Source organism: Meleagris gallopavo, chromosome 8 (assembly GCF_905368555.1).
Source record: "Meleagris gallopavo chromosome 8, MGAL_WU_HG_1.1, whole genome shotgun sequence".
NCBI lineage: Eukaryota > Metazoa > Chordata > Aves > Galliformes > Phasianidae > Meleagris > Meleagris gallopavo.
The window spans coordinates 23,944,901-23,959,330 of NC_139411.1; the positions used below are offsets into that span (position 1 = coordinate 23,944,901).

Consider the following 14,430-nt stretch of genomic DNA (forward strand, 5'->3'; position numbering starts at 1 on the left):
AATCTATTATTTACAATCTACTGTATCAAATTCAGCTTCCACCAAATTAGAAACTGATTTTTGTCGTTGTCCCTTTTTAATCTAACCCCTTGGTTAACTCAGGAGAAGCAGCTCCATAAATCACGTGGACATCTATGGATTTTTTTTTTCCCCTGCCAGCCATTGCTAAGACTAAATGTTCATCTCCTAGTGATTCTTATCAGCCAGAACACTAATAATAACATTTCTGTTCTGGGCTTGACTTTCCCTTTGCCAAGAGGAAAACTGTCTTTGTAGTGTGTCTTGCAAAATGTTTTTAGGGAATAAAAGAAAAATGCACATGAAGATTTGTCTTGAGGTGTTCAGCCCATAAGGCTTAGAGAAACTTATGCCTTATTTCATGATTATCAGGGGTTACGACATGGAGTGAATAATGAATACTAGCTTGCAATTTCTTGTCTGAAGTTTACCATGTATGTGTACCTGATTTGAAGATGGGTAAACTGAGATAAACGATAGCAAGATTGCCCAGCAAACAAGGGACAGATCTCACCACAATATTCAGCTGAGTAAAACCCCTTTTTAATTTGCTGTCTATAAGTGTTTGTCTGCTGTGTCCTCATCTTTCTTGCAGTATGAAAATAGAGCTCTCATTTGACTGAATCTTGTGCCAGATAGCTTTGCCACCACAGAAATGGCTGCTGTAGTCTCCAGCACACAGAAGTCTCCCTTGCCACAGAAATGCTCCTGTAGGCAAGGGACAAGCAGGCTCATTCATCAGCATCTGGGAAGGTAGGGTAAGTTTAACAGTTGGCTCCTGAGAGCAGACTACATAGAAACAGAGACTACAAAGAGGGCAGAAGGTAGGGATCTACATGCCTGGTATCATAAAGTTGAACTGGTTTTGCTAGCCCACGTGCTCTGTCCATCTGATTGCAGCCTTTTAGCTCACCTCTTTACTACTTTTCTTTTTTTCTGTCTTTCTTTCAGGTCCGTGATGGGTTTGGATAAAGAACCAGACCTTGTACACATGGAAGCCCGGACAGCTGATGGACGTGAGTGCCTGCAGTCAATGTTGAAAAATTGCACTTTGAGTCAAGAATGGAGTGGGAATTGAAATTCACTTTGCTCATTTTGTCTTTGCATTTACATTTTAATTGATAGGAAAAATGTGTATCATGGGGTTTGATGTGAGGCATATTCTTATCCTTTAAATCTGGGGGGAATTCAGAGGCTGAAGGATGTGTGTCTGTGGAGAACCTGGGTGGAAGCACAATCTGTTGGGCTAAGAAACAGTCTGTGCTGTTCACTGTTTAGCTGTTTTCAGTATCACGTATTTTATGTGATAGGCATATAAATCAGAAACAGCTGTGCTGCCAGTGCTGTGCAGTACAGCCTTTATGTGTTTCCAGAGGTATTCACAACAGCTCAGTTTTACTGAGGAGTCTGAAAAATTGCTTACAGTCAGACTTCTCTAACTAGGATGTCCCTATGCCCCAGGTACCCTTTGACTCATTTTGAAAGGACTTTTTAGTTTTGTGTAGGATGTATGAATATGCCCTCCATATTGGAAACATGCCTGGAAAAATTGCCTGTATTTGAGGTAATAAGTAGGAAAAAGGAATGTGTCCCTTTTATGCGACAGGGACAGTGTAGAAAAGCAGCATAGGACTGAGGTTGTAGATTTCTGGGGGGGAAAGGGTTTCATTTTTGTTGGTTACAAATTTTCTGTTTAGTTGAATGCTGCATAGGCCAGATGCTGTGCGAACAAGCTCCTGTCTGTCAGGGTGACTTCTCTGAGGCTGTGGATCTTCCACAATCATTCATGGGCCTCCCACTGCTATTTAGTGATGGCAGCTGAATAAATAATCAGGCAATAAAGCTTTGGGGTGACAGCTGTTTGTTAAGTATGGGGAAAGAGCAAAATAAGCTTGCAGGTGGGTGGGCAAGGTAGGGAGGCTTTTTCAGTGCTTTTGCTGCTGCATATGTTATTGTAGAGATGCTAGGAAAAGTGGCAAAAAGCAAGTGAAAAAGTAAGCAAGTAAGTAAACAAAATGCTGATGAAGTCTGTTTTCAAACTAACTTTAAACTAGCTCAGCCAGCTATTTGAATACTGGATGCATCAAGGCTGAACATGCTTCATTTGAAAGATGCTTCCCCAGTTCCCAGACAGCTCTCTTCCTTCGGGCCTTGTTTGCTTGGGGCGTGCTGTTTGTTCTTGTTTTAATGTATAAATTCAGCATTTTGAAATTGGCAGTTGATGGCATTGAGGGTTTCCCTGAGAGTCAGACTTGAACAGTAGTGTCAGCAATATAGGCCCATAGCAAGGCATTGTCCCTTTAGCAGGGCCCCAGTGGGCTGTGCTGGCCCCACTGGTGTGTCCCGCTGGGGGACAGCAGTGAAAAGGCTCCTCTCCCAGCCAAGCATAGCACTATGGTAGAAGAACTATGTTGCTCTAATTAGAGTTTTTAAGGCTTAAAACAATATTAGCTTGTGTTAGAAAACATTGGCTGCCTCAGAGCTATGGTCTCACCTGGTGTGAAATGGTGCAGCTCTGTGTGCTTAGGAACCGCAGGCTGAGCTTTTCTCCTGGCTGGCTCCGTAACAAAAATGGTACTTCATGCTCTCAGTGAAGTGGCTGAGGCACTTAGACATGCTGGAAAATGGGTCCCTGCATTTATCTCCTCTTGATCAAAAAGTTTGTGACTAAAGTTTTCCTCAGTGGTTGGCAGAAGGAAGAGGAGGCTTTTTTTTAATTCCTCTCAGGTTGGTCTGTGGTTCAGTTACTTAACTGATGCATTAAGAGACATAGATTTGATTATTCCCATTGCTCAGCTCAGGTTGGGAACTAGAATTCCTGTCTGTAATATCCCTGACAATTTTAAAAGTATGCAGTTCTAGAGGTGGCATTTGTCTTTTACTCTTTCTTTTTTTCCCTTTTTTTCCTTTTAATGTGTGAAATTTAGAATTAGAATCATGAATTTGACTTCTTTTTCCTTCTCTAATAGCAATTACTCAAGGGATTAAAGACCTCATCTAATATTGATTCAGACACTGGAGCTTAGAATACACAGGGGCTGGGATATAGTAGAATATCATTCATCCATAAATGAGTCAGGGCTATCATCAAACTCAGGGAGCTGGGAGGTGGAAGACCTATCCTATTTTCTCTTTTCCATAGGTGCAGCCTTGCTCCTTGGGTTTTGTCTGTCTGGTCATTAGAAATGTTAACATCTTCAAAAATTAACTTCCCCAGCATCCATGTCCCAGTAAATATCTGTAAGATGCTGTGAATTCCAGTGCCTGGCTGATCTCAAACTGTTTCTGTCTTTTGCAGCAGATAAAACTTTTCACTTTTTCTTTTTTCTTTCTTTTTTTTTTTTTTTTTTTTTTTTTGACACTTTGATAGAGCTATTGTTGCTGTATTTCTAAAATTTAAGAGCAAGTAGGTGCTTTAGGTACTGTACCTTTGGCTTGGGTGCTTCCCTGTCAGGTTGATTTTAATCTGAGCCCATCTGCCAGAACAACTTCTTTCCCTCAGCTACCCTTCTTCCTATTAGCCATGCTGGCTAGCCGTGCCTTCTCCAGTTGGCTTGTTAATGCTGCCTGGAGGAGCAGGCCCTGCTAAGAGCCTGTGCTGCCCTGTGTCATCACGAGTCACAGTAACCTGCCACACAGATCTATCACAGTGGCAGGTTTGACTTCTCCCTTAAGTCTCCCTTAAGGGATCACATCCTTGGGTTTCACCCACAAGAGAGTCTCCTGGGTGCCTTCTTCCCCCTAGAGTTACTCAGTCATGGCTGGTGGGCAAAGAAGGGACTTTGTGGCTGTCTTAACTTGCACATTTCATGCAAATTTCAAGAATTTACTTCAGCTTTATCACTTCTAGAATGAGTATAAATACACTCTGAATTCTTAAGATGGAAGACTGTGTTAATTAGCAATGGGGAAGTGTTTTGAGCTCCTTAGCTAGGAAATGGATATACCTCTGAAAAAGCTATTCCTTACTCTGGAGTGTGATAAGTTTGTGGGAAGGGTTGTGTGGAGGTGCGGATGTTGGGAGCTGCAGCAGAATGTCTGGGCTGTTCAGTGTTCATATTATCTCATTCACAGATGGGCTGAGAAAGTAACTGGATATTGGGTTACAAGCATAAGAAGTTGTTGAGAGGGGAAATCTTTTTGCACTGAAAAAGAAGAAGGGGTGGAAAAAAAAAGTCTCTAATTCTGGTGTTGTATGGAACATTATACAAACTGGAAATAATCCTCAAATCAAAGCCAACTTTCTATAAGGCATACGTCCTCCAGGGGAAGGTTAGCAAGATTTTACAAGGTTAGTGCCTAGCTTGGGCATGTGCCATACTTTTTCCTTGTGGCTCTGCAAAAAAGGGTTGAAAATTGAGCTCTCTTCAGAGAAGAGGGACATAACAGCTTTGATGGTAGATGTTCCTTTCTTTTTTATTTGATATTTTTGGTTTTTTTTTTTGCCCAATCCTATTTATACAGATGAAGATATGCTCTGTAAATAAGAGCATAGTCCTCAAGGGATCTTACCCTTCAGGTAGCTTGGATAGGGACCTCAGATTGTTTCCTGCTTTCAGCAGTACTCAAATGTGTACTGAATGCTGGGTGAATAATGCAGGGGCAACTTGAATGTTAGAAAGGAGATGCTGATTATTTTGGAAAATGGCTGCATAAGGTCTTCTGAAATTACTGCTTTAGAATTTGGCTCCCCAGCTTCTGTTCACTTGAAGAAAACCAGCCTTCCTGGCCTTGAAATTTTTGCCTTTGCATTTTCTGAGACTTTTGCCATATCCTAGTCTTAACTGTTGGTTTGGGTTTTTCTCTAGTTTCTTCCTCTGGCCTTGCAAAATGTCCACTTGGATGTCTGTTATGCTGGATGACTTTTTCTTCTTGCCCAGAAGTTAGTATTTGTTATACTCTGTCATATTTTTACCTGATTTTTAAGGTGCTGTAAAAGGAATCATTTTTCATTTTCTGTGGGACATCACAAAGAAACTCAAAATTGAACTTAGTTTTGAACCAAAAGGCAGACAGGTTTGAAGACAAATTTTTACTTCTCTTGTTTTCTTTTGCAGATACATGAAAATAAGTAAACAAGAGACTAAGCAGAAAATGGGTAGGACACGACTCCCCTTCTCCACCACCAGCTTCCTATGAATATTAATCTGGTGCCATTCTTTGAGTGTATTTGATTGCTGGTGTAGCACACTCAAAATGACACATTTCTCAGTAGGCAGGAAGCTAGTTGTCATGTCAACACTTGTGGTTTATTTGCATTTATTTGTGACAGGTTTTTATTCCTCCTCCCATTCTGTCACTCAACAGCAGCAAATTATCCCCTTTTTCAGAGGGATAAGAATATCCAGGCGACTGTGTGGGAGAACATACTGGAGGGAATGAGCTTCTAAAAATACAGCTCCTGACCTTTCCTCCTTGTTCTGCCTAATTTTAGTGCTACCTCAAAGTACAAATCAGGGCTGCTGAGCTCTTGGGTTGAATGGAAATATGGGGAACCCTCTTGTTTTCTGAGAAGTTGCTTCAATGTCTTAGATTCCACATGCAGGACATAAATAGCATCTCCAGACCAAGTCTGGACATGTCAGTTGATGAAAAGTCTTAATTTATCCTACCTGAGAATCTGACTTCTCTGCTGCTGCTGGAATTTTGTGTTGGAAGAAAGCACAACTCCAGTTATTTGGCACTGTCTCTAGATCAGACACATTCTAGTGTACACCATATGCATTGATTATCCCTAGATAATTGGCAGCTGGAACTGGCGACCATTGCTGCTGCTTCAGCATCATCAGTGGGACTACCTTTCATTTCAGCACCAGATGTATGCAACTGCTTTGAATCAGATGTGTAGCCTTTATTAACCTAGAATTCCCGGTGCATCTAACAGGTCTGCAGCCTTGAACCATGGACCTTCAGTCCACGAAGCTAGTCATGAACTTCTATTAGATTCAAGTTTAATGGCTGTTTGCGGCATTTTTTAGTCAATACCTTTTACTTGCTTTGTTTTCACTTCGCGTTCTTAGAGTCAGTAAGTGGGACTTGGCGATGGAAGGCAAAAATGCCAAACTTGGAAAAATTTGGTTTTGAATCTGAAATGGTAGTTAGCAGTGTCAGAGAATCTCAGCTGTGCCCCTCACTGCTTTTCAGTTAATCACATTTTGCTGTTTCCAAAGACACAGACAAAGGACAATAACAAGTTTATGCGATCGAGAATGCTGTAAGCAGCTTGCTAGGCTACTCCTCTTTTGAAGTTCTCTTTTATCTTTTTGGGCACAGTTCAGCAAGATCCTTACTAATAGGTGCTGTCATGGGAACTAAAAGCGCTGCATCAATCTCACCTCAGCCATTATAAGCTCAGCTTTCTTCCCCTATGGTATGTTCTCACCCTTTGTAGAAAAGTCAACAAGTGCTTGAAGCTAAGAAGTCTGTAAAAGTGCTGCAGTGTAAAAGATATGACCCTTTTATCACTGCAGCCATCATTTTAGTTGTATTTTCGTTTTCTTCCTAATTTGCACTTCTCAGAAGAACAGTTGAAAGGCAGAGATGACATATTTAGATTACATACATCCAGAGACACAGTGCTGTGATGTGATGGTTCTGTTTCACAATTTTTTTTCTTAGCTTGAGTGAAACAATGCTTAATCTCCGTAATCCCTGCCAAATTGTTGGACGTGATCCTGTCTCTGCTTAACCACTGAGCATCTAGCCATATGACTGCCTTCTTATCCAGGCCCCTTTCTGGGAGCACCTTGACTGCCTTATGTCTTTTTTTCCTTCATATTCTTCTTCTACTCTTATTCCTTCTCTCAAGCAATGCTGAGGACTGACAGGGCATCCCATTACCGTAAGGGTCTTCCTGTCTTCTCTCCAGACACAAGCATTCATCAGTTTTGTGCCACATTAATTATTTGTATCCTCCATTTATGGTTTGAACTCTACTTGCCTGGGGAATATTTGCACAATGGGGAGGGGAACAGTAGGTGTGGAAGTGTGATAAATTCCTGATCCAAGTGAACACTTATGATTTTAAAAGATGTAAGTAGATCTTATGCTAATGTTTAGGGAGCTGGAGATGAGATTAAGACTTCCCATTAGAGACCTTCTTTTGAACTGCTGATGACATTTTCAGACAGCAGGCTCCTGTATGGCCATTTTTCATGTGTACATATTCTCCCATTACAGACACCCACTATTTGACCTGTCGGATCCAGGAGTGCTCAGAGACCAAAAGGAGTGGGCCATTTTCACGCTCCATTGACATCAACTCCCTTGTTGTTCAGGATGAATATATCTTCATCCAGGTACGTTGATTTGATAAGAACATGACATGAATTCTGCCTGCACAAGTTATTTGTTCTGTGCAAGAGAGAAGGCATATTTTTAGGACAAGTGCATGTGATCACAAATCACAAGAGCAGGGAGTGAGTGTGTACCTGCCTGCTGTAGATTGGCTATGCAGTCTGAAGCAAAACAATTGATGTCTCTGTTACTCATTTGTCTCATGCTGAATCTGATATATTTTGAAAGTTCACTCATCAATAATCATGAGGGTCCATGTGTGTCACAGAAACTCTAACTTGCTATCGTTGTGTCTACTTGAAAAATGCAAATAAGCTATTGATGAACTGAAAAGAACGGAGAAGAGCAAAGGAGGGGAATGAGTGATCATTTTAACAAATGGAAAGGTTTATGCTAATTTGACAGACAAGTAACGCTAATGGATTGAACAAAGATTTGCAGTGGGAAGTAAACAGCAGTGAGATTGAAAAAAGATGTTACAGGGCACCTTCAAAGTAGAGGATGGCTGTAAATTTGCCAGCCATTTGATGATGGTTTTGTAGATGAGGAGAAAGTGACAAATTAAATGAGAATCTACCTGTTTATGAGATTTTCTAAAAAAAAAATGGAATATGGCCAGTTCTCCCTATTTCTTACCTATGGAACTGTGAGAATGAACCATATGATATGAAAGAGTAATTCCTGAACATGTGCCAAAAGTGAAGACTGTACTCTATGTTGCAGTAATTTTAGGATATAGAAAAGTCTGGAGATAGGGATTACATGCATGCTGATGGTAACCAGCTGTCCCCCTTGCTGAATAGGGTGAATGAAATGAGATGAAGCTTTGAGCCATGTGGTAAAGGAAAGATACGTACTTCGTTTTTGACTAAGACTGGCTTAAGCTAAGCTCCTGTTTCTCATTCTTGTGGGAACATTTTTCTTGAATCATCCAAATTGGAAGTTCTGCTCCATTTGTTGTGAAATTGTGAGTTTACAAGGAAAGCTGATAAATTCTGCGATGGGATTAGGTGGAGGATTGCATCCATATTACCTGGGAAGACTGCAGTATGGAAACTGTGTGCATATGAATAGCACTGGTGGCCTCCTTGTTATGTGCAGAGGAGCGAGCTGTCCTGGAGAAGACTGACTGCTGTTATATACTGGGATTGCTGAATATACTGGGAATGTAGCTGCTGCAGTTTAGCAAGTCACAGTTTCTCTAGAGGCAATGTCTTTCCAATTGGACATACTCTCCAAAGAGTATTTTTGAGAGGTTGTTTTTATCTGGCATTTTATACTCATGGCTGAGGGTGTTGTATAGTATCCAATCCTTTATGGCAAGCACGAAGCCCCACAGGTGTTTCTCATTCCGTATCTCTCATCTGTGTTAAAAGAAGGCTGATCTACTTAGAAGCCTGGGCACACAGTAGGGACATCTGCCTGGTGTGTGCATGCCTCTGCCTCACGTTAGCAAGGATGGAAACAGTCCTCCAGGCTAATAGCTGCTAATTGCTTCAAGTTTAAAAAATATATGTGTTTATATACAAACATGCATGTGTATATATATGTAATACTTCAAGTAATATATGTAATACTTCAGGTGCCTTGAATATCTTTAGCACTGTTTTATTTCAGCATAGTTCATGTTCAAAGTGAAAATCACATACTGACACTTCTTAAAAATTTTAAATGCACAAACTGAATATTTCTGCAGGTTTGGGGAAAAATCTGTGAAAGGGAAAAATCCCTTTCACAGATTTTCTATCACTTTTCCTTCCTTTTTTACATCCCACTTGTGGGATTTCCAGCCATCTGCCAGCCTGTACTGGCTGTAGAAACTGGATACTGATTGAGTCCATGGAGTACTCCAGTAACACTTCAGATTAGCTGCGCACGCCTTGTTTTGCTGAAGGTGTGTTAAATCCACTGTGTTCAGCACATGGTCGATAGGCTATGCAGCGTTTGCCTGGTACATATAGAGGAGTGATGTGTCCTGAATGTATTAGTCTCACAAACCATGTGAGTCTCACAAACCTATTATAGGATGTGTTAGATTTGCTGTGCACAGTATCTGACGTATGTCATTCTGTCTGGATAATCTAGGACAGGAATATGGGAGCCAGCTTTTCTGAATTTCAAATATTAGACAGGTGAATAAATAAATATTAATTTAAGTGTTAAGAACCTGGTGAGGCTTAATAGTAGCATAAATGATAGGTGTATGAGTTTCAACCTGTTGGTGCTGAAGCAAATCAGAATGTTGTAAAGTAGAGAGTAAAACGTTTCCTGTAATGTTCATCATGAAAGCATTACGTTTTCAGTCTAAACTGGTAGTCTGTGTTCCCCTAAAGTGAATAGACAGATGAAAACCATCAGAAGCAATTCATTTTCTCCCAGAGACTTACTGCAGGATGCAAAAGGTCTCTTTCTGAATGTACTTTTCTCATCAACGGTAGAAGATGCCTAATTATAGCTTAGAGAAGATCCTAACTTTTCAACAGCTAAAATTAGGATGGGTATATCCAAGCTATTTATATCATTTTAGATTATCTGTATGCAGTTATTCACTAGTGCATATCCCTTCTAATCAAATTGTTAAGCAGGCCTGTATCATTAACCTGTATAACTTTATACCCAAAGTAGGTGTAATATTATGGTGCATAATGCACAGGGAAGGATGAATATGGAAAATGTTATAAAGCCCTTAGAAGTAATCGATTCCTATACGTGGCGTGGTGTTGTGCAGTGCTTCTAAAAGAATCATCCTGAATCACGGTGCAAAGAAATAAAATGAGAATGCTTGAAAGAAACTTGTTTTTAAAGAGAGGTTGAACAAACTCAGGCTTGGTTACTAGGCACATAACATAGGTAAATAACATAGTATATGATGAGAAACGTAAAAAGCAATGAAGAAGGAGCAACGAAATAGCTATGAGGAGAAAGTAGGAAGAATCCTTATGAATTGAACAGTAAATGATTACTCTGAACTTATTGATTGACTTCTATTGGATTGATCAGTAATTGTTGAAGGATGCCCAGCACAGCTCTAAGATTGGGTAATTCTGTATAAGTTGATCCATTAAGAGAAAATTGTGACTTCTCTTATGTGTTGAGATTTTATTCTGTTCCCAGGATTGCTCTGGTGAAGCCAGGAGCCACTATCAGCTCCTTTTTTCATAGATAGTACTTAAAATTCATAGAGCTTGCAATGTGAATTGTGTAGTTGTGAGAAAACCTTGGAATATGATATAAAGTGTGAATTCATTTACTGTACCAAAAAGGAGCTCATTTCATGAAAGTAAAGGAAATATTAGCTGCAACTTTGCCATTAAGGTCAACGTCAGTGATGTTCAATTATATAGCTGTGCAATAGGGGAGCCAATAATTTCTCCATGGTTGTGCCACGCCTTTTTAAGCGTTGTCCTATAATTGCTGCAGAATTGTATCTCTTTCTAAACTCAGGCACAGAGACAACCTGAAAACTGTCTGTAAGAGTTGACTTCCTGACAATTGCCTGAACTGCTATGGTATTCTCACATGCACAGCCTACGTTAAAGGATCAGGGATCAGGGATTGGCTTTTGTTTTACGTATGTATCTATTTTTATTGATGGCTTGTAGAATTTCTACAGTAAAAATAAATCAGTATTGTTCTGGGGAAAAGATTTTTCAATCAAGTCACGTATCAGGGTTTCTAAAGGAATTGTTCAAGTTGTTGAAAAGAAACTAGAATGCAATATGCTTTAATGAAAATGGGGATTATTTTACAGAAAATTGTATTTTCAGAGAGAAGCGTTGTTTAGAGGAAAAACTTATTTTTTCTCCAAGTAAGAAAATAATGTCAATGTCATAGCTCTTTAGAGTAGCTATGAAAAGGAAGAACAGAAACATTCTGTGTAAATTTCCTTGCCAACAAATGAAAAAGTTCCACTGAAAATGCAAGAAAGCATGAGCAAACGTCTTCAGTTACTGCAGGGAGTGGAAAAGTCTGGGATGAAAAAGTTTCAGTACATTGTTGCTTATTTGTGGTGGTCTGAGAATTAATAGAGGTATTAAAAATGGCAATGCAATTGCTAGGATTCAACTTTCCTGTAAAACCCCATTATTTTTCAGAAAGCAACATTTATGTGGGCAGACCTAAAGCTGGCAGAGGGAGCTAATTATTGCCAAGTCACTGCCGGTTATGTAAGGGTAACGTAGTTATCCCAAGAGTGATAACTCAGTGCGTGCATGGAGTCCTATGCGGGACATGTCTGACTACCAATGGGGTCTGTGGACACTTCCCAACTCAGTGCAGGCCTAGCTAAGGACTGGATTTTCCCACAGATCCCCAGGTGTCAGGCGAGGGACAGTAATAAAGATGAAACTCTCCAGGATGTGTAGCATGAAGGTTGCTGGCAGTACCGATGTTACAGTGCTGGTGGCCTGAGGATGCGAGTGAGATCAAGTTTATAGAGATAGGCAGCATTTTTTATGAGATCAGAATTGATGGAAGTAGAAAATGCCCAGATAAGCTTTTGGGCATACTCCTGAGATCTTAAGAAACTTGAGGAAGGATTTGGTATGTGAAAAATGTCTCCTCCAACTCCCACCCCTCAGCTATAGATGTAAGTCTCATAGAACATGTTTCTCCTCCTTATCAATCTTCTTGTGTTCTCCCTGTGTAAACTTGTGTGGCTTTCGTCCCAGAGGTCATGCCAGTTCAGCTCTGCATCCAGTTAACGCTGTCCCCATTTCTCCCTTAAGTTTTTGTCTCTGTGAGTGTTATAGACCCTCAAGGTAACTTTGGCCTGTTTGATTTGAACTGGCTGTAGGTCAGTGCAGAGATGTGCGGATGGGCAATCAATATCCATCACGACTGTTTTTTATGTCTTTATTTTTCTCTGGGTTGGTATAGGAAATCTGTACCGCCTTCAGCTGAAGTCCATTTGAAGTGTGGCTCAGACTTTCAGTGCTTCCATGGCAGTGACAGAGTTTATGGGCACATCAAAGTCTTGTGAGTTTTAGAAGAATCTAATATCTGGTTTGAATTTGCCAGCTTCCTCTGGATGTCCAAGTGAATCCCTTTGGAGATTGTTGTGATTTAACCTAGCAAGCAATGAAATGCCACACGGTGTTTTGCTCACCCGCCTCCCAGTTGAATGGGGAAGAAAATTGGAAAAAAAAGGTAGAACTCGTAGGTTGAGATAAAAGCTATTTACTGAGACAGAAAAGGAGGAGAGAAATAACAGAAATGATAATGACATATACAAAACAAGTGATGCACAAAGCAATTGCTCACCACTTGCCAACTGATGCCCAGCCAGTCCCCGAGCAGCAGCTGCTCCTGCACCAGCCAACTCGCCTGTTTTATACTTTTTTCACATTATATCATATTGCATAGAGTATACCTTTGGCTAGTTTAGGTCGGCTTTCCTGGTTCTGTCATCTCCTAGCTCTTTTTGCTCCTCAACACCCCTCACTGGTGGAACAGTATGAGAAGCTGAAAAGCTGAAACATCCTTGATTCTATATAGCACTGCTCAGCAACAACTATAGCATCAGTGTGTTATCAACATTGTTTTTATTCTACAGCCAAAACATGGCATCATACCAGCCGCAGTCAGTTCTGTCCCAACTGAATCCAGAACAGAGATGGACACTCAAATCTGTCTCTAGGGCTAGAGGCTGGTGACCTCACAGGACAAGGATTGGCACCTGCAAGCTCTGGTTGAAAAGGGCCTCCTGTGTACATCAGGCTCTGCTCTATTTCCAGTTTAGATGAGAAGTTCCTTGCTCCATTAACCAGAGAGGCATTCTGAGAGGCACTACATTATCACTTTCCAAGGCCTTTATAAAATGAGAACATGGGAGCCTCTTTCCTTTTCTACTCCCATAGCATAATTTATCAAGGTGTTTAACTGCAGGCTGAAATTCATAAGAGGGTCTTTCGTGCCTGGTCCCCACTTGCTTACAAGGCATTCCCATATTAATCACTGCTATTGTCTCTCTCCTGGCCCCTTCTCTTGGAAAGATTACTTGGCAGCTTTTTATGCTATTTCATCTGTGATCTGACCTTCTGGGAACCTCAAGAGCCACAGCTTCCTCTTGACTCTTGATTCCTCTGGTTTAGGTTGTCCTGGGATACGTGAAGGTTTCATTCCCTAAAGCCAAGCTGTGCTGGTGGTTGTCCTTTCTTGTGATATGATGAAGGCAGGAAGTGTAAGGTAGCATGGAAGAGGTATCTTGGCTGGTATTAATAACCCTCCTGAATGAGATGGGTTGGCAGCATCAACATTTAGGAGCAGAGGATGGCAGTCAGTCCCAGCTTACATATGCAGCAAGCATTCCATGTAAAAAGTTTAAGTCAAAATGCTCTTATTAACCCCCTGAAATAATTTTGTACTTAGAAGTTTTTTGCTTAATTCAGAGAATTGTACAGCAGAGTAGTGTCTCAGTCTGCTCACTCAGATGAGTAAGAACAAGCAAACCCAGAATTTCCCCAGATGTTCCTATGTGATGCAGCTTAGTGCAACTCTCATAATACAGATCCAAATAATTCCTCTGGCTCACAGGAGCAAACATTTCTGCCAAAAGCTGTTGAAGCAAATCAGTGTTCTTTCTCATCAGAAAGTCTCCTTAGAGCACACAGATGTCAGCATTTGCCCATAATTACTGGTAACTTCTTATGGCACCTATCAATGATATAATGTTTTCTGAATGCTTGGCATCTCATCTGTCTGTGTTCAAAAATCTTATCTGAATCGAATTCTATTTTAATCCAAACTGATATATTTATGAGTACTACTTTTTTTTTTTTTTTCTTCAATCTTAGAGAAGGAAAAATTTGATTATTTCTAGCTCTAGATCTTAGATGGGGGAAAAATTCTCTGTAAGATTTCGTAGAGGAAAAGAAGTTCATAATTATTGTGTAAGTTACATGTATCTTATAGGAAAACTGTAGAATGAGAGGTAATGGCTTTAAGTTGTGATGGGGGAGGGGGGGTTCAGGTTGGATATTATATGGAGAACTTCTAAGAAGTAGCGATGATGCATTGGAACAGGCTGCCCAAGGAAGTGGCGGAGTCACTGTCCCTGGAGGTATTCAAGAAAAGCATAAATGCCACACGGAGTGACGTGGTTTAGTGGGCATGGTG

General features: G+C 40.6%; 1 protein-coding gene across 1 annotated transcript in view; it reads left to right on the forward strand.

Moving 5' to 3' along the window:
• The window catches only part of SORCS3 (sortilin related VPS10 domain containing receptor 3), a 272,688-nt gene that overhangs the window by 185,410 nt on the left and 72,848 nt on the right, over window positions 1-14,430 (forward strand). Inside the window, exons 6-7 of the mRNA XM_085229454.1 lie at window positions 970-1,034; window positions 7,198-7,316. Coding sequence (XP_085085580.1) covers window positions 970-1,034; window positions 7,198-7,316 — 184 coding nt within the window. The remainder of the gene's footprint in view (window positions 1-969; window positions 1,035-7,197; window positions 7,317-14,430) is intronic.